The following is a 21,692-nucleotide window of genomic DNA, read 5'->3' as shown; positions in this document are numbered from 1 at the left end:
TGACGAAAATCCTTTGTTATATACAAGGAATAAAGACCCTTTGCATCTCAAAAGCATCATTTTTTAAATTCAAGACAAAATCAGAACCTGCTAGATAAGATCATCACAAGTCATGACACATTTATAACCTGTAATGCACAGTACTGAACATTGTCATATTGTTGTCAAGGAAAGACATTGAACACGTAAAATAAAAGTACTGAACAGCCATTACACCATGTAATCACAAGTATTCTCTAAAACCAGGATTTGCTGGCATGAAAGGCTTCCAACCGAAATTAGTATTATATCTCAATCATCGTTCATTTTCAAAGAAGTCAGGCATTTCAGTCCTATTTATAAGAAATGGTTGTGTTTAGTAATCTTATACAAAAATACTTGTATTAAAAACAAGTAAATTTCAATGCCCAATATTTAATTAAATAAGATTAGATTAAATTAGAAATGTTCATAATTTTAGACCTCAAATTGCTACAACACAAAACACTATGGCATTGGGATTCCCCACACTGTTTTAATGTGATTACACAGTACAGTTAAATGAATATGCACAGTAACATACAAATTATAAAATGCTGTGTGGGAACAAATGTAAAACATCAAAAAGCTAGTAAGATGGAGTCAATAAAGAAACAGCTGATATTTGTGAAGGATAGATAATTTATTGGTTAAATATTTCAGTATTTTTGTCATTTAGTATACTTTTTTGAAAATAACCCAGTAAACTCTGATACCCTGTACCTGATTTACAAATACATTTTTTGTGTAAAAATATAAATTTTCACCTCAAGATACATGTTTAAATTATAGTATATGCTTAAAATCTTGTGTGGATTATTGTATAATCCTGCTGTAACAGCTAAATTTCTCCATAGCATACAAGCCCTTTTTTGGAACAAGTCATGCATCAAGTATCATAATAATAATTTTTTTTTACTTTTTGTAGTAGTACAATGCTTCCCATAACACAGTTTGACCTGATGTAAGAATTTTGGTTGAATTCTAATCAGCTGGGTTTGCTATGTCGTTCTACTCATAGTGATGCTGTCCTAATTTCTATACATAACAAAATTCAGTAGGGTCTATTATTCCAATTTACGTTTATTAAAAAATATGAAGACTTCGATGAAATGCAAACTTAATTTGCAGGAAAACAAATCTGAAAAAAATCCAGAGGGCTCCCTACAAATGAAATAGATTAAATACAGGCAGTAGCATAATTAGCAAATCAATTTTATTGGCATAGTACTGACATCATGAAGATTCAGTGTATTTGAAGGGATCTACTACATCTACTTACAAATTCTATTTTAATCAATTTTCATTTACTTATACTAATGGCCCTGTCACACCTTGACGATTTAGCCAGCGTATGCCGATGTATGAAAAAAATGTCGAATACGCTGGTGTACGTAGAGCAGCTTAGCTCAGTCGGCTAATCTGGTGGTAGCCACTGTGTGTGCGCTGAACCGTGGAGATCTCTAGGTTCCCGGTTCAATTCCCATCGCTGCCTCTCCTTGTGTTTTAGCTAGAGAGCTGGAATACAAGTTACATAGCGCACCGTCTTCGGATGAGACGTTTAAGCCGTTGGTCCCATGTGCATTTATGGTCCATGTGCACGTTAAAGAACACAGTACACTCTTCGGAAAAGAGTAGGGGATTGTCTCCCGGTGTACTGTCCAATCACCACCAGAAGGACCCCACTGGAAATAAGTCTTCTAGACTTTCGTGGGCTATCCTTGGTGTTTACACCGAATAAATCCAATCCAGTCGAATAATTTATTGGTAAGTTTCGTATAAGTTAAGGACGCTGGTATACATCCTAGTACGGCGAGTATGTTAAAAAGTTTTGTGCATGCACAAATGCCAGCATATGGCTCGTACGTTCCACATACGAGGGCCATAAGTTGTAGGTAAGTTAAGCGATCGTTGACACACGCTCACACACGTTACTTGTAAGTTACTCAAAAGTCAAAACGTATTTGTAACCTATGGGTAACGTGCTTCGAACTTATATGTAACTAGTAACAAACTTATCTCCAACGTATATTCACATATTCCAGACAACCACAAAAACTTGCTGAACATGTTTCCAATCTACAGTTATCGTATAATGCGTACTGGCAGCGTTTAGGGGAATAGATATATTAAAACGGTGTGATGTCAATACGCTGATGTTGATACTGCGATGTCTAGTGCGGTTATGATTTGAATCGGCGGGCGGCAGCTTTTTTATAGGCTACGTCACGTGATCATCGGCAATACGCAGCTGCGCGCTGTGCATAAGGTAGACTATCGCTTGGTATAAGTTGTGAACGCCGGCAACACACTAAGCATTCGTTCGTGTAAGTTTTCTATAAAGATCAAAACGTTCTATATAAGTTACTATTATAATAATAATAATAATATTTCGACATTAATTATCATCGTGTTGGGATTCAATATTTCAACATTAATTATGTGACATAATTAATGTCGAAATATTGAATCCCTACATGATGGCGTGCATTTCAATACTTGGAGTATGTATTATACTTTCTTATCTGAGATCAATCAGTGGACCTTCCGGTTATTTATATGTCCAATACGTTATGAATATGCTACGAACGCGCCAAAAGTTGAAAAAAAAGCATCAATAGTTCAGCGTATGCCAGCGTTTTAGAGAAATTTTGATGCGTCAAGGTGTGACAGGGTCATAATTATAATAATAATAATAATGGTCGGCTTATACAGCGCATATTGTAGACACCTCTATGTGCTTAATATTATTACCCAAGGTCACTGGATCAAGCACATATGGAACATATACTCAGGTCCCTTGGGAGAATTCCATAATGTTGCAGCTGTAATCAGCTGATTTTATGTTTGAACCTACCATACCCACGGTGGAGAGAGACAACCGTTGGTAAAGTGCCCTGCAAGGACACAAGCAAAATCACAGCAAGGAATTGAACCGCCGACCTCAAGGTTGAGAGGCAGAATCACAACCATTGTGCCAAACCCCTCCTACCTGTTTTTCTTTTTATCTTAAGTATAAAATTTAATCTAAATCATGATCCCTGATATTTGAAACCAGAGTATTATAACCATTCCCTTTATGTAATTCTACCAAAAGACTTGCCATTTGTAAAAAAATAGTTTGTTCTCATTCAAAAAAACAGAATAGTGGAGTAGTTTAGCAATCTTAGCTAGAATTTTTAGGTTTCCCTTTTTGAAAATTAACATCTTACACACAAAGCTTTAGCTCCAATATTTAAAAAAACATTTTGGAACCATTTGTTGTAAACATCTCTATTACTTATTTAAACACATAATTACATTGTGTAATTAAAGTATTTCTCATAAATATGTAAAATTTGTTTAGAAAATGTACAGATATATTTTTCTGTTTTAAACAATAGATTCAACAGATGAATAAGAAAATCATTATTGTTGTTATTATTATTATTATTATTATTATTATTATTATTATTATTATCATTATCATTATCATTATCATTATTATTATTATTATTATCATTATCATTATCATTATTATCATTATCATTATTATCACTATCATTATTATCATTATCATTATTATCATTTTCATTATTATTATTATCTATTATCTGAAACCATTTATAGACTATAAACTGATGATGATGATGATGATGATGATCTGAAATCATTTAATTAAAATATTTTAAAGTTAATTCATTTCCACATCCATTCAAATCTTAAATTTCATACTTTAGTAAATTCCTTTGACTCTGTTATTTCCTGGATCAAAGGGAGATTTCATATGAATTTTAGCTGGATATTTAATTCCCATTTTCTCAATAGCATATTCCCCATCCTTCAGGAATTTAGCAGTGACAGTTTTTCCATCAGGATGTGAAACATATCCGTATGCTAGACTCTTCTCGATTGCAAAACCATAATCTGCGCGTCGGATAAATCCAACAATCTGGTTGTTCCTCCATATTGCCTCATATCCGAGCAAAGCTTCATGACTATAAAGAAAGATAAATAATTAAGACAATAAATTTCAATTTAATATCTGCGAATTAAAAGTAAAACAAAAAGTGGGGGCGAAAAAACCCGTTGCCACCCTCTGGCTATACCATTAACTACATTCACATTGTGTTTACCATAATTACACAAGTACCGTAAATGCTTGAATAAGCGCCAAAGCACTTATACAATTTTTTTAGGCTTCAGTGGGCTTATTCGAGAACGTGCTTATAAAAAATATTGGGGTGGCGCTTTTCATGCCCGTTCCCATGTTACCTATCCCACGTAATCTCGTATTACGGTAGGCTTATCATAAAGAAATACTTGTGTCTTCATTGTGTTATTTATTCATTTTAACACTATATGCATTGTACTTAAAACTCTGTTTCTCAAAGTGCTTCATTATTACACACAGGGTAGCGAAAATCATGTTTTGGTGTGGCAGTTATTCAAGCATTTACGGTATAAATCACAATTATGTTAATTGTGCAACTATTAATAGAGTATTTTTTTTCATTTGATAGGACAACACCTTTAGAAAACATAAATTTCAATATGAATAATAAAATGATTTAAATAATATCAATCTTACAATTTTTCATGAATCTTACAATCTTTCATGAATGTTAAAAATCACCTATATTATTGTTAAAATAATTGGTCATAGAATTTTAGGGCTTACAATGGTACTGAACATGGGTCATTTTATTATACTGGTCCTAAATCCAATATACTAAATACTTATTTCAATCATAATACAGTATATACTTTTATTTAACATAATATCTGGAATACATAATATCAAATATATTTTGAAATTATATATACTAAAAAGAACCTCTTTATACAACCACTCAAAACTTCCAAGATATTAGTTGTTTCCTTTACTGCAATTATTCCTTATTTCATTAGGCCTATTATTTATAATTAATTACTAATAATTAATTATTACTTAGCATAAATATTAACGTTAAATATATTTGACTTACTCATCAATTGTAAAGCAGGCTAGCCTTCTCTTTAGTCCTTCCTCTTTCTGTGTCTCAAGAGCTTCTCTACCTAAGAACTGCACAGGTGACTTCAGTTTACAAGTGAAGGCAAGACCACCCTCTAGTGGTGTGTCATCTGGTCTGATATCCGCATGCCAATGCCTGTAGCCTACAAAATAAAAATCACAAGCTTAGTGCATTCTATGCTTTAAAATGACATATTCCTCGCATAACATAGAACAGATTAGGAGTTATCTATAATTTCTAACATTTCAAAAGAATATAAACATACGCTTTGGGTGAAGGGGGGGGGGGTTAAAAGTATAGGCATAATTACTCTTTAATAAAACATTAGCCTCTCTAAACCAAGGAGTATGTACTTGTACCTGGCAAGATGTATTTGTTCTATGTTGAATGCCTTTACTCTATGAATATTCACGCCTGATCAGCAATACTCCTCAGGAGACAGAAGAGCATTAGGTTTTCCAAAGCCAACTCTGTCCAGTCTACCAAATTTTCTTTGACAAAAAGCTGTTTTATGCCCATATATAGTCATGATGTGCCTACATATATGGTCATGGTGTGATGTATCATGACCATATTTAAGCATGCCATATGTTTTGCAAAAGAAAATGTGATAGTCTTCACAGGACTTAATAATAAAGTACCTTTCTCAATACTGAGTGAATCAATTGCCCTATAGCCTGCATTCACGATGCCATGTTTAGCACCTGCTGCCATCACAGCGTTGTACACTTCCACAGCTGCTGCATTATTCATGTGCAATTCCCAGCCTAGCTCTCCCACAAATGACAACCGCATGGCCCGCACTGTGTGCTTGCCAACTTTAATAATTTGCTGAGTGGAGAATGGGAAGTTTTCATTGCTCAGGTCTGTATCAGTTATCGCCTGGAGTACTGCACGGCTATATAAAAGGAAATGAACATATATTTAACAAAATTAGCTTTCATATTATTGAATATGCAATAAAACTATCAGGCAATCATGTATCCTGTTTTGTTTGAAGTTTTTATATACTGGATAAAAATTTCTATATAATTTTTTTTTTTTTTTGTGGCAGTGTTTGTGCTCAGCCTTGATGTGTTGTCCATTTTGAACCAGTTTAGTTTATCATTAATATACACAGAAAAAAAAACCCACTATATAAATATGAACTATTGATACTATTTAAATTAACCACTGTTTACTATCCATCATGGGAAGGAGCATATTTAATGGTGTATAACACTACAGTGTGGGAGCGGTTTGTTGCAGCGGGTACAGTTTGGAATCTCATGGTCGGATGTTCGCACAACCGCAATAGATCTACATAGTTCAGTGCACACAGTGGCTACCACCAGATAAATTTCGCTTACGCCCTTAGGCAAGGTACGCCTTATGTTTGTTTGTCCATCCAGGAGTATAAACATGACACACCAAGGATAATCCATGAAGTCTGAAGACTTGTTTCAGGATCCTTCTGGTTGTGATTGGGCAGTACACCGGGAGAAAATCCCCTAATCTTTTCTTAAGAGTGTACTGCATTCTTTAACATGCACATGGGCCATATTGCACATGGGAACTACAGCTCAAACGTCTCATCCGGAAGACAGTACGCTTCCGTAACTTGTATCTCAGCCCTCCAGTTGAAACACTGGGAGAGCAGCGATGGGATTGAGGCATAATGATTTTAGAAAAAAATACAAATACAAATGCAAATACAGGTCTCCCTCTAATTAAAGACCACCTCCAATTAAAGACCATTTTCTATGATCCCAAATTAACAACTGTTTTTTCTTTATTATTCTAATTATATAATTCAAAGCTGCTAAAAACCATGGAAACTCCAGTCCAAGAAGTGGGAAGAAATTAACAAATGTCTTATCTTTATTATTCTAATTATAGTTCAAAGCTGATAAAGATTGAAAGGAGACCTGTATTATCTTGTACTTTGTGTCTGTCTTTAGTTGTTGTAACAGGTGAAACAATACATCAACTAGGTGTGAAAATTACACACAATAAAGAAATCTTAATACCTCTTGGGACCCTGAACACTTATCATACACATATCTTCACTGTGGTCAATGAGTTTACAATTAAATCCCTTGTTATGGATTGTTGTGAGAATATGTTGTTTGCCTTGCTCAGCAGCTCCGCCTCCAACAGCCACATAAAATCCACGCCCTAAGGTTACAATGAGAATCAAAAAATAGAGCCCAAGACAAAAGTTACTACAAATTAACTTTTAGAATAAAAAGTGTTACATGTGTTAATGGTCTATATTACAAACACACTATCAGTAAAACATTGGATAAAATTTAAAATTAGTAGGGCCTACATAGAAAAATGTAAATATATAGGAAATTATTATAAAATTGCATATATTAATAATAATAGTAATAATAATAATAATAATAATAATAATAATAATAATAATAATAATAATAATAATAATAATAATAATTGGACTTAACCATGGACTTATCAGTCACCAAAAAAAGTGTACACCTTGAAACTAAGTGTGCTCCTGTGAAACTGTATGTCTCCCAGTATCAGGAACTGATGAACGGGTGCCATAATAATAATAATAATAATAATAATTATAATAATAATAATAATAATAATAATAATAATAATATTGTAGTTTTATATAGCGCAAATATCCATCTAATGTAAGATGCTCAGGGCGCTTGATATGTGGACTATTGTATTGTACCATACTTATGTAGAGGAAGTCTACATCAGTTAAAATAATGATATATAAATTAGTGGAAAGCATAGTAAATCAACTATCATTGTTTTGCGTATATATCTGCATAATTAAGTGAGCCTACACCTGTTTTGTATTTAGTAATGTAAGCCTTCAGAGATCTCATTCATCCCTGTAAAAGCTACTACATTTCTGCAAAATTAATGAACAATGACCAAACTTGAAGATCTTCATTTCTATTTTTGAATAAAAGCTACCTAATATGGACAGTACTCAAACCTTCAAATTGTGGTGTAACCGGGCTTCCGTTGCCTGGTTCAATCATGCTGACTGTCAGATCACCCTCAACGCCCCCTTGTTTATTCAACATACATGTATAGACAGTTGCACCTAAGGTAAACAAAAATTAATCATGTCATTACAAGCATTATCACAACACACTGGGGTCGCAATAAATATCATTTGAGAGGATCCAATCTACCATGCTACATACACAGCTCTCTCTCCTTGTTATCACTACTATTTAGGGAGATCTCACCCCACCCTGACTTTCTCAGTGGTTACCTTCAGGTTTTGCCATATCATTTGAGAAGATCCAGTCCGCAGCAGCTTGGGCATCAGGTCCAGTGAGATAGAATTTCCCAAAGTAGGACATGTTGAAGACAGCAACATCTTTTCGACAACTCATACACTCTTTTCCAATCTGAGAAATATTCACAAATACATTAAATAATGTGCCCTCTATACAATGAACTTTATTCAATTCATTGTACTGTATTTCCGCTGTTCACTACATTTTAATATGCTTATATCTTTTTAAGCTGCCAAATAAATAAAAATTTAAAAAACACATACTGTAATGTAAACATCATTTAAAAGTGGTAAATTAAAAATAAACAGCAACACTCACTTCATTCAAGGAGAGGCAAATCTGCTTTAACTGCCTCCATACATACATATTTTATTGCTTTTTGGGTTCGTGGGAATGTAGTCCACAGCATAATCTGGTAATTGCTCCCTAGTCTCATACCACTTACACTAATCAGCGCGACTCCGGTATAAACCTGCTTTTCAAGCACCAGAGTTGCAACAACTCCGGTGTGCTGACCCAAGTTCAACGATGCTAAATGTTTTCAGAAGCTTCTCCGAGATAGTCCCTTTGACATCGAAACACACAGTGTAAACAGTCCTTCCTTTCACAAACCGGGATTTTAATCACCCACTTTAAATAAATTTATTCAGTTTTTTTAGTTTATTTAGTTAAAAATAATAAACATAATGTAAATTATGTTTTATTGCTTTGGATTGTATTTTTGTTTAGAAATTAATTTGGTTTTTAGGTACAAATAAATTAAAATGTTTTCAGGGCAGAAGCCTTCAGCTATGAAGTTGCCTTAAATTTGGATAAAGAAGAAGAAGACAATAGCAGTGTTTGATCTACCTCATTATGGTGTGTTGGAAAGTCATATGTGTACTCATCACTTAGGATATTTTTATAGGCATAGTCCTTGTTGGCTTCATGTTCATAATATCCATAGTAATCATATGGCTTCAGCTGAAATTTAAAAATAACATTAAAAAAAATAATAATATAAACTTTGACGATAACATTTTGGATACAACTAACATAGCACATTGTGATCATATACATTCTATAACAACAGCAAAGCACAAAATCCAACAATTATAAATTAATAAAAATAATATTTAATAAAAACAAAAATAATATAATAATGATTACATTATACCAAGAATAACAATGATAACAAATTAATGGTATTGTTAGGTATTTGTAGAGTGTGTTTCCTTCAAAACAAGAGAAATTTATTGGAGAATAAAAAAAAAATGAAACAAAAAACTCCTAGAATGTACAAGAAAAAAATTAATATTTATACAATATATAAATACATTATTCACAATACAGAAAAGTAATAAAATATTTATTAAATATTACAAAAGCTACTGCAAGTTCTCTGAATGCAAACCTCCTACTGTATAAACAAAATATCAGGTATAGTTTTGACTATGCCTGCCAACATGCATACCACAACTATTCTTGGTTATTGTTCTTCTCTTTTTACTTGTGCTGCATGCAGTTTGCATTTTACAGTATGGTAACTCTTCCTGTGTATATTAAAATTCTTAAATTTTGCAATTATTTCAATTTCAAACAACATTTTAATTTTAAAATGTAAACTCACTCACTTAAAATTATTAGTATGAAAATGGTTGCAGTTTGCAAATTGAAATCCTGTAATTTATTGTATGTTTATTTTGCCAGAGGGTTTAGAGGACATCTTGGTGTCCTCTTGGTACCAGTCTGGCTATTTCCTGATTCATGATTTTTGTGCCAAATACGTAATAAAAAAAAAAACAGAATTGTAAAAGCTACAAAAAAAACGTGAAGCCTGCTAGAACATGCTTCAGATTTTTGAGGTGCTATCGTGCAGAAAACCTATATATGGAGGCCATAGCCAAAGTAGACTAGATGAAGGTAGGAGTTTGTTGTAAATTGTATTACTGTAAGCCTAGGCCAGACCTAGAAAGCTGACTGTCATCATTATACTTACAGTTAAAGGGTTATGTTTATAGGCTGAGCCTTTTGAACCCCTTATCAAGCCAATGTCCATCTATCTCCTTTTTAAACAATGAAATGGTTGGTGCGCTGGACAACTCTCAAGGGCAGATCATTTCAGAAGTTTTCATCAACGTTACATGTACACACTCGAAAGAGCAAGAAAACTGGATACACAATACCATTTCAACTTTAGACTAGGACTAGCTGTCGAGGTCTAGCCTACTTACCTGTAGGTTAAGTGTATTTTATTTGTATGCTTAGCTTACCTACTTATAATAAAGTGCCTACAGGGCTGTCTATGTGGGACCATGGGGGAATAAAAGCTTATTCCTCCATGGCAGTACATAATTCATCTCGGGGCAGAGTATGGTTTCATCCTCACCTTGGGACTATATGTTTTTTACCATATTTCTCAAATAAGTTAAGTGTATAGAGTTTACCGGTGCTGGAGATCCCACAGAAAACCAGCCAGGTCTTTCCCAGCCATGACGCTCTTGGTACGTTACAGAGTACTACAGTGTTACATCACGATACCACGTGATACTACTCCGTTGCTATCGTTGCAAAATGTGTTCAATCCGACGCCATTTTCGCCACCAACAAAACATTGATCCCAATTTCTAACGTAATTATTAAGAAAGCGCCACCTGGCATCATGACGACACAACTGTGGTATTCTATGACAATAATAAACAGTTAAACAATAATGTAAATAGAAATTACTCCTTTTACATGGAAGTAAAATCATATCCTCTCCCAGTGCATATGCATTAATGTGTATGATATTACCTTACCTTATATCATATGAGTACATGTCAATAGTAGGCCTACCATTGACAATCCAGTCAGCTAGCTGCCACCCTACACCACCACTCAACATCATACCAGAACTGTTAAAACCACAGTTCAAGTAAAAGCCTCTAACCTCGGGACTTTCCCCTACAAGTGGCTTGTGATCAGCAGTAAAGGATTCTACAAAGAAAAACATATTAAAACAATTGCTGACACAATACATAATGGTACCAGCACCTGCCCAACGGAGGGGCTAGGCCCTGGAGGGGGATAAACAAGGAAGTGGGCATTTTGGCTGAAGGTCGCCAAGTTCTCCCGGAGAATACGAATATTATTCAAATTTTGGTGAATTAATCAAGCTATTGTAGTCAGTGGCGAAGATTTCATATTTTAGTAGGGGAAAATAACTTGAATTGTCCCACTAATACCTTGAAAGAAGCTGGTGGTTTAAGATACTTATGTTAGTGGAAGGAGCATGTCCAAACGCAATGATTTTCCTATTAGTTTACTTTTTAAAAAGCATTACAGGGAGAGGACTGTTAATAGCTTTGATTAGTTTTTGTATTCAGGTTCAGAATTTTTATATGCATGAATATAGGCAGCTATGATTATTTTTATTTTCTTTTATGGTAAAATCATGCAAAGAAGACTAAGGGCCACACAATGTACTGGGCTAGAAATTAAATGCTCAGCAGAGCAAAAGAAATTAATTTCTCCAGTGATTATTAGAGCTATATTAGTACATACTTAGATATTTTTAAGCATTTAAATATAAAAAGCAGAGCTCTTTATATATTTTTCTACTAATGCTACAGGTATTTTATTAACAGTTGATTACTCTTTAAGATAATTATACAATACAAACCCTATTCAATATTACAGTATTATTATTATTATCATAATTTATTACTACTTACTGAAGAAAAGTCACTTGAATGTTGTGAAGAATCAATAAATATGACATTTCTACGATATGAGGAATCAATGACATGACCCTTGACATGGTAGCGTCCATTGTGTATGGTCAACTCACCTGGACCACACACTGTTGATTTAACACCGGTCTGCTCGATGACTGGGACCCGGTTGATGGCGCCCTCAGTGTGCACACTGAAAACATCCCAATCAAGTTCAAATAATGAGAAAGAAAAGTCTTTCTCGACCTTTGAATGAAAATAAATGATCATTAAATGTATTATGATCTCTAAATGTAGAATTATACCTCAAATGCATGTGGGGAAAGCTAATGAGTAGAATGGGAGAAATGTGTATGGGGATGGGAAGAATAAGGGTATTGGACCAGGATATGTGGGGATGTAACATAGGTGCAGAGGTTTTGGGATCAGGGTTTGGAAAGGGTAGAAAACTACATTCTGTTAAAATAAAAATGTAAGATAAAAGGAGTATATTTATAAAAGGTGGGTACATGTGGGTAGGAGTATGAATGGTATTAGAATGGTGATGTCAGTGGGATTGGGTGGGGAAGGGCTTGGGAAGGACTGGGTGTTGAGTGTGTGTATGACATTATTTTCATCCATATTATAGACACATGCTCCAGCTGGGAGCCTGTTTTTTTAACTTATTATCAACAATGAATTGAGACTCGCAGACTTTAATCATGATTCAAACAGCACACAATTATCATGATACTGAGATCCGGAAACGTTTAAAGAGTACTAACCTCTTCCAAGAAAATTGGATTTGGTTCATAACCTCCGATACAGAGCCCGTCTCCTTGAAGTTTTAGATACAGGGAAGCATCATGGTCTCGTACATTCGGCATATTTTGAATTCCCTCGATACGCTCCGATACAATGTAAGCATGTCGCATCGCAAGCAGAGGCACGTTAACTCCTGCCATGGCCCCAATGTATGGACCCCAGGCACCTAAAAGAAAATATTTAATTGATAAACAATATAATATAAATATTTATTGAAAGTATCAAAATAAATATAAACACAATTAAAAAATTAATTATATAAATAAAGGTTTAAAAATATTTGTAAAATTCAAATAATAAATATAAAAACTACTAATATGTGGAAATACTGTGAACACTCTGTAGATGTTAAACACCTTGTGAATATTTTATAGTAATTTATTCTGTAGTAAACATCTTATGAAAATAATTGGGCAAAATATTTACACCATTTATTTACAACAAGTTCACAGTCACTGCCTTCATGTTTTACTTAACAAACAAATCATGTGTATGTAAGTGTACATCCATTTCTTTTTATTTATTTTGCCAAAACTTTAAAATATGTACAAAGGACAAGCCAAAACCCTTGTCGGTGACAGGATGAACAAAAAGCAAACTTAATTTTCAATATGGAAAATTCTACATGCTACTATACGTAAAGTAGTTACTTACCACAAGCGTTGACCACATTTTTAGTACGAATTGTCCCAACAGATGTCTCCACAGCTTCCACACGACGAACACCCATGTCATCTTCTTTTACTTGTATACCTTTCACCTCACAATTTGTTATCACCTTTTACAAATCAAGGAAAAATTATAATTGTGCATGTATATTTACATCTGAATTTGTATTTAATTCAAATGTGATAAAAGACAATGTAGCGCATAAGCACTGCCTTAAAGCACTCTTAGCAAAAAGAGAAATGAAACAAAAAAAAAATTGCAAAACAGTACCATGTAATATAGTTATTTCCAATCAATTTGAATTCTGACATAATTAATTAGCACAGATTCATCCCCCATGTATGTTAGAATGTAAACATCCTAACATCGAGTGTATTCATACTGTGATTGTTGTGATAGGGCATCGTCTGTGCACCATTCAAACTACAGAATATGAGACCTAACTTAATAGTAATATTATTACATCAGTACATAGTATAGCACACTATAAATATGTCTCAGAGTGCTGTTTTACTGCATAACAATAAGAATACAATACATTTTACACCACAAATCTAACAAGTCATTCCTAATAATGATAATACTGTTTATAATATTGCTATACCGCGTATTGCACATTGCCCAAATGCGCTTTACACAAAAATTATCATTAACTAATGCTAACCAAATAAACTCAATCACATTACTTATATTTACCATCAATTTCAGACCACCGGAAAGCAGCGGTTTGCAGGTGCATTAGTGAGCTAAACAATACTACAATAGTCATTTATAACAAATTTTACCGTGCCACCAGCTTTTGTAGCCGCTCTTGTTAGTGCTGTACAATAACCTGCTGGATCCATGGTACCATCACCAGGACTGTAGAGGGCACCATACATATCATCTACATTCATCAGTGGATACAAATCCTTCGTTTCCTCTGGACTAAGCACATGAGACTCAACACCCAATGCCTTTCCCAACTAGAAATGTTTAAAATCGAATCAATATATATATCTCAAATAATCATTTTTTTTCACAGAGAATTTGTGTTGAATGTAAGATTCTTGCTTTCAAATCCAAAATTCCTATGTTTAATCAAAGTATACTTAAAGCTTGTCAAAACTTCTTCACCTGTATCATATTGTAGTAACTTTAAATAATTTTGATACAAACTTTAATTAATAGTTAACAACACAATATTGATCCTATCTGTACCTTAAAATAAGCAACTGCTTGTAAAATCATATTTAATCAAATTGATCCTAAGTTTATTTTTCATTATTTATTTGCTTTCATTATTATCAATAATAATGGTACTGAAGTATCTGACGTTTAAACAAATTTTGTATGTGTAAGAAATGCTGGGCCTTATGAGATAATACATAGTACAGTGCTCTGTAGCTGAATAAGCCCCATTCCCCAAACTTAACATTAAAAAAAAATCAAACAACTTTTATACACATAGAAAGAAGAGTTGGTGGAGCTTTGTTTATGTGTTCTAAAATTAAAGTTTTATTTTCGACATTCAGGGCAAAACTTTTTAGCAAACATACAGTGTACCCCTGGATCCTGGAGCTTTAGATTAGAATATGGACCTCTGTGGCCTAAACTTTAACAGACAGACAGACTTGTAGTGGAATATTTAGAACTTAACATCACAATTAAATTTTAATAATTTAGCATACTCAGTTACATAATATCTCATTTTTGAAATCATGAATCTCATCATGCTCGTTACATAGAAGCTCTCAACTAGATTTGTGATGACTGCGTCGCTCCATCCATGTTTAGCAACAGGCGATTGTAATGCACATGTTACAGTGCCCAACAATGCCATCATTTACCCTCAGGGGACAACTGATCTACAGTAACCACCGTCATCACTAACCTTAGATTCAACACTACACAGTCATTCTGAACGCTAAAGTACTCACAGTCATCATTCGTTTGTACTCATCTAGTCGTTCCTTGTTAGATGCGATGAAGATTCCACCATTTTCTATCCATCCTGGATTTATTCCCGTCTCTTTTTCAAGTGACCTCATCAGGGACCTGGTGAAATTTTGAAGGATTGTGTCTGTGTCGTTAGGCCGCAACCGCCAAAGTAGTCCTGTTAAACATAATAGTTCATTAGCAAAAAGATATAATTAACAACACTAAAGGCCTCAGAGGAAAATTCAGAGTGGGGGGGTCAGTGACGCCTGGACCCCCTGAAATGAAGAGTGCCCTTTTTTAGCAAGGAAAAACATTTTATATAGATGTTGGTAAAGGGTCATTCCACAAGGGGCAGTGCCAGAAAAAGTGCGCGACTGGTGGTCGACAGCATTGAGCATTAACCTGGAAGCATTTAAAAAACAATTACATATCTGACTACATGACAAATACAAGTACTAGAGATACATTATCTTTAAAAACAGAACTTCTAAGACGATCTCCAATTTCAACATGCTGATAGGTAGTTTCTTACCTCATGGAGGTAAGTGTTGAATTATTAAGAAGATCCCTAAATCTTCACACCACATACACATGCTTACTTCTCAACAGATGCTTTAGCAGGTGGTCGCTCGAGTCAGTTGCTCTTTACTATTTAATCAGGTTCTATTCTATCTATTTAATTTATTTACAACCTTAATTCATATTATTCCTCAAAATATATCTTAAAATGTTCAGCATTTATGTTCAATTACTAAATCTGTGATTTTCATCAGGATATGTCTGGCAGGCTAGGTATTCTATGGGCCTTTATTGTGACTTAGGTTCTGGGCCTTGTTGATTTATTTTAAATTCCGACTCTGATTTTACAGCGCCAGCGATTTTTTACTGGATATACATTTTTCCTAATTTTAAGAGCTGGTGAACTCTGGGTACATTACACATTCTACCAGAGGAAATTTAGAATTTTTGCTCACTCCAAAACACACTAACTGTATTTTTGGCTATACTGTATGCCTATTGCGAAGTTAAACATAGAAATAGCGCTGGTCCATATTTTCAGTGTTGCATACTTCCAAAAGTTGTTGTCAACATCAAGAAAATAATCCTCCATGGGAGATTTGCTAAACATAGCATAAATACTGTGATGCTGAGCTCAGCGCTGCACATCACATTACTCCCCTGTACCTTCCTATTACAGGCACCTTCCCGAGTAATTCGCTAATCGATGTCTGATTGTTAAGAGAGCTTTTGCTGTTGCTGTAACATTACATTACCATTTCTGATACTATCTTTAAATAATAATCATTAGTAACAATAATAATATTGTGTTAGATTATAGAGCTTCATGCAAACAATGTCTTACTGTAAGCCTATCTTGATTCTTTTACAGTATCTATGTAAGAGAGCAAGAATTTATAATCCTGCAAGACATGTAAATACCTGCAGTATGCCATGTGGTTCCCGCCGTTAATTGATCCTTCTCCAGCAAAACCACATTCTTTACTCCTAGTTTTGTTAAGTGGTATAAGGTACTGCATCCTGCAGCTCCGCCCCCTATGATCACCACATCTGCTTCTTCTGGGACTGAATTCGGTGCAGTTGTATTTTCAGATTTCAACGTCTTGTAGGGTACCTCACTTTCAATACCACTGCCAGTGCTATAACAACTGACAGGTGTGGCCCGGTAGAAAGATTTAGCACGGTGCCATACCCTAAATACTGTTCTAAACGACAACTGGTTCATAATGTCTACAATTCAATCAAGACAGTAAAACCTGCAAAATACAAACAATCAGAACTGCTTAAACCACAAATAATTAAAACCAGTGTCACCTCCTCCATCCCTCTCCCAAAAGCTAACATTAGTGAATTCATCCCCCAGGCAGGATATGTACCCCTTCTTACCAGAGTAGGGTGAAAATGAATCACACCTAACAGGGAATAAGATACGATACTTGTTACACCAGTCTATATCCGACAAGATATGACCAAACACATTTCTCAAATTATAACAACCAGTTGACTATAACAATTGGTGAGTCACTTGCTGTTGGGATAGAATGTCGATGATGGGATGCTTGAAGGTGAAGTGGATGTGCCTAATAATTAGGTGAAAGGGCGCTAGTTCACAAAATAAGGTGGCGCTGAGGTAATATTGATACCCTCAGAGGCAGATCCAGGGATGCACAATAGAGGGGGCCCTGGAGGTACTTTCGCAGATGGAGGATATACAGTATACCACCTCAGCCCCACCATGGTTGGGGCTGAGGTAAGAAAACTTGTGATTATGGCTAGAAATTCCACTCTCAGACTTAAAATTTGAATATAATTTTCTTTATATCTCCATTTTTTTCACCGATTCCACCTAATAGATCTGATAAGTATCAATTTCGGTGACATCAACATTCATGATGCCGTAACCAAACCTGATTAGGGGATTCTGATCAGATGATTGATGACTGGTGTTGTCACCAGTATAGAAGTGTATCAGCATTTTATTTGTCACCGAAACTGATCACTTAGGTAGAATCGGCTGATTTAAAAAAAAAATTTTGAACAAGCTACTGACCCTATCTAAGGAAGTCTATCTGGATCCAGATAAATATGATACTGTACAGGTACATTAATAAGGCTTTACTTATGTATTGAAAGTATGTCAATTCCATTAAAGTTCATTTGATGTAGCTGATTTTTTAACTACTTGAGTATGACTTTTTTGCTTCGAAACATTTTCAATTGAGCAGTGAACGGGGAAGTCTAGATTTTTGTGGGGGTAGCGAGCTTTCCCACCCCTAGAAACGCCACTGCCAAACATGTGTAAGGCTGAACAGAAGAAAACAGCTAAATTATAGTAATTTGAATCCAAAAAGTGCGAAATCAATGTTCAAAAATATGTTTCAATATACAAGTATTACGCAGTAAATACGATTCTATGCGTGAGCATACACAATAGTACAGAAAAACACTAACATGTGTATTTGTTAGGACCTTCATCCCTGCACCTATATCTGGGAGTGGGACCGTTGACAGTCCCTTGGCCTTTGCTATTTATTTGCCAACTGCCATGGTTAGATAAGAAGAAGCTTTGTGGGAAACAGGTTTTCTGGAAAAATGTCTAGCTCTGCTCCCCTCAACATCCCCAGCCAAATGTAATTAGGCCTAGTCAGGGCCATCGAGAGTAGCCGTGGGCCCATCCAGCTACAGCCTTTTAACAGATTAGAAGACTAATTTAATCAATTATAGAACACTATAACAACTCTCTGATTTCACCAGGTTATTAAAAATAATTTATAGAAACATGAAAAGTAAAAGCTATCCTTCCTTTTATTGAAACGTAGTGCTAAAAAAATGCTTAACATCAAAAGTTTACAGCCCGATATTCAGCCCCCGGCCCACAGGCTAAATCCGTTTTTAGTTCTATCAGGATAGGAGGCGCCTGAGTCCTGGGATGGCCGAGATGCAACTGGTGCTGGACAGGGTACATTTTGATAGATCACTGCTCAGCGATGAGGGCGTATCCCCATACTACGGTTTGGGTGCTGGCTTGGATTTTCTTCTTTTTTTTCCAGTTACATCTGCTAACTTGTTCTGCGCATAGACTCTCGTATTTTGCGCAATATAAATGAATAACCTTTAACCTTTAATATATTAAATCGAATTTCTATCTGGTCTATTCGCCTTTGTTAGGGTATACCTTCTCCATCAAAGGGCTTCTTCCATAAAGATGGAATGACCCGATCGAAGCACAAAATCCTGTAGACCAAACCCAGTACCATTACAATTTTTAAATGTGCGAGAAATCCACTCATGATGCAAAGAATTTACTAATTGATACATTGTAAACAAATTCTAGAGTAGTAGATGTCATAAAATAATTCATGAAAAAGAATTAGAAGCGATTAATTACGAGCTTTCATCGATAAACGATTAGCTATACTGTATTTACAAGTCTCATAGGGAAAACACATGAATGACACTGGATGATGTATATGTTTAATAATTTCTTATTGTCTTTTTTTATTTTTTTACCTAGCATCCCAGCCCCTGTAGGCAGTGCGGCTCTAGGATATATTTTCTGAGGGGGCTAAGTTGTCTGACAGGGGGGACTTGAGCTCGTAGGCTCCTTGAGCTCGTAGGCTCGAGCTGAAAAAGAGGTTAAGAGGGGGGTCCCCTTCCCAAATGAGATTTTTTTTAATATCAACCTCTGGATGGCCGAAAATGGCACTCTCAGACTGTGACAGGCATGTGTTGGCGCTTGGTGTGGGCCTATTTTTATATGTTTTATGGTCCCCGCCGACGAGCTCTGTCCGGCGGAGGGGCCCCTTGACCTGTCCGGTGGGGATTAAGCCCCCACTGCCCACTGGCACCGCCACTGCCTGTAGGGCCAGGGCCCCGGGGTACTACCCCTGTCTCTTATACACATCTAGATGTTGGCCCTCGACCTAGGCCTAGTTCTCGCCTGCACATACATGCTATGCTTATATCAACAACCCCTTCCAGACACACAAATCTAAGACCTCCTCCATTCCTGTCGAAGTCCTACCAGGGTAGCTAGCTAGCAGTAGAATAGGGAATTTGCACTACAGATTGAAGGCCATGGCTAAGCCTAGGCTCTACTAGGCCAAGGGCCTACTACTAGGTACTACATCCAATTTCAGGATGCTGGCCACCTTGTTGACGTTTGAAAGAGTGGAGTGTAAAATAATTACCGTGTATAAAAAACGGTGCCGATGACAGGAACCTAGGCCTTATAGAGAGGAGAATAATATTCTGAGACCCTGTCAACGTGTCATTTTACCCATTACCAGGTACCAGAAACAAGCAGCACAAGAGAGCACCAACACCATACCAGTTTTCACCAGCGTGTACCACCTCCAACTCATTCAATTCTGTGATGAATTTAAAAAGGTGAAAGGAAATCCTATTACTATTGTGGGGAGGTATATTTACATAATATTGCAAAAATCCCTAACTTTTGTCAGTTTGTAAGATTTAATTTTGCATAAAATAAATATTATAATTTACTATGACTGAAAATATGAATTATGCATATAATTTTACTAGAAATTAACGATTAAACAAAATAATATTTTCAATAGATGCCTTAATAAAAATGCACTCTTCTAACAAAATTTGTGCAGAAGTCAAAGAATACAGATAAATGGATAGAGTTTGATGAAGATAAGATAGTGTATTACAATTAATGATGATGGTGTTGGTGTTGAAGATGGTGATAATAATGGTGATGATAAAAATAAAAAAGAAGGATTAGGCCTAGGCCTAAAACAAAAAAAAACCTTAACGAAACCATTCATTTACAAACAAAAAAATAAATAAATAATGAGAGAGAAATAATATAACACATGCTAGCAAGTGATGCACACGCTCCCCCACCCAAAAAAAGCTCACGTTCCCCCTCCCTCCACCACCCCATTGAAAATGTCTAAACAAAATATCACGCTCAATCAAGTTGTTAAAATAGACTCTTATCACCTATATTTTGCGACCTAGCATCCCCTAGGGGACCAACCTACAAGTAAGCTTGTCGATCAGCCCATTGACAAATTACAAAAGAAAAAAGTATACAAAAAAAAAAAAAAAGAAGAAATTAGCAGAATCAAGTTAGGTCAGGCTCCAGAGGTTTTAAAAAACATGTTGAAATGTTGTACAAATTATTTTTCTAAGACACAAAAAGCATATTGTCGAAAAACTCGGCAACGGTTTAAAAGGCTCCGGAGGAAAAAGAATTTTTGATAATGTTGTAGCACTGATTTTTCTAAGACAGAAAAAGGTTGTCTGACGAAAAACTGAGGAACGGTGAATGAGATACAGATTTTTGAATATTTAAAAACTGGGGGAAAAGGTGTAAAAAAGGGCGGTTAGGCAACTTACCCCCCCCCCCCCAGTTTTTAAATATTCAAAAATCTGTATCTCATTCACTGTTCCCCAGTTTTTCGACAGACAACTTTTTTCTGTCTTAGAAAAATCAGTGCTACAACATATCAATTTTTTTTTTCCTCCGGAGCCTGACTTTAATGAGATACACATTTTTGAATATTTAAAAACGGGGGATGGGAAGGTAGAAAATGGGTGGTTACGCCCATTTTCCCCAAGGTTTTAAATATTAAAAAATCTGTATCTCATTGGCCGTTCCCGAGTTTTTTGTCAAATATACTTTTTTGTGTCTTGGAAAAATCTTCTGTACAATATATCAACGTAAACCTTCGGAGCCTGATAAAATCAGTTGTGGAACCTCGTGACAAATCAAAATTATTTTTTCCTCCGGAGCCGGACTTTAAATACTACTATATTTTGAC

The 21,692-nt window shown here is 35.2% G+C and overlaps 1 protein-coding gene across 1 annotated transcript; it reads right to left on the bottom strand.

Moving 5' to 3' along the window:
• Positions 1-3,586: 3,586 nt before the first annotated feature.
• Positions 3,587-20,259, bottom strand: LOC117102826 (sarcosine dehydrogenase, mitochondrial-like). The gene is given in 16 exon segments (XM_033243252.1): positions 3,587-3,995; positions 4,986-5,154; positions 5,654-5,910; positions 7,022-7,169; positions 7,975-8,085; positions 8,260-8,398; positions 9,137-9,250; positions 10,714-10,785; positions 10,899-11,245; positions 12,099-12,228; positions 12,747-12,952; positions 13,441-13,564; positions 14,241-14,420; positions 15,375-15,550; positions 16,816-17,150; positions 20,085-20,259. Coding segments are annotated over 15 exon segments (2,739 nt in total). The 5' UTR covers positions 17,120-17,150; positions 20,085-20,259; the 3' UTR covers positions 3,587-3,733.
• Positions 20,260-21,692: the final 1,433 nt, after the last annotated feature.

This window comes from Anneissia japonica, unplaced genomic scaffold, assembly GCF_011630105.1.
Source record: "Anneissia japonica isolate Jap-2015-1 unplaced genomic scaffold, ASM1163010v1 scaffold32248_len650992_cov182, whole genome shotgun sequence".
In the NCBI taxonomy this organism is placed as follows: domain Eukaryota; kingdom Metazoa; phylum Echinodermata; class Crinoidea; order Comatulida; family Comatulidae; genus Anneissia; species Anneissia japonica.
This window is presented reverse-complemented; position numbering and strand designations above follow the sequence as displayed.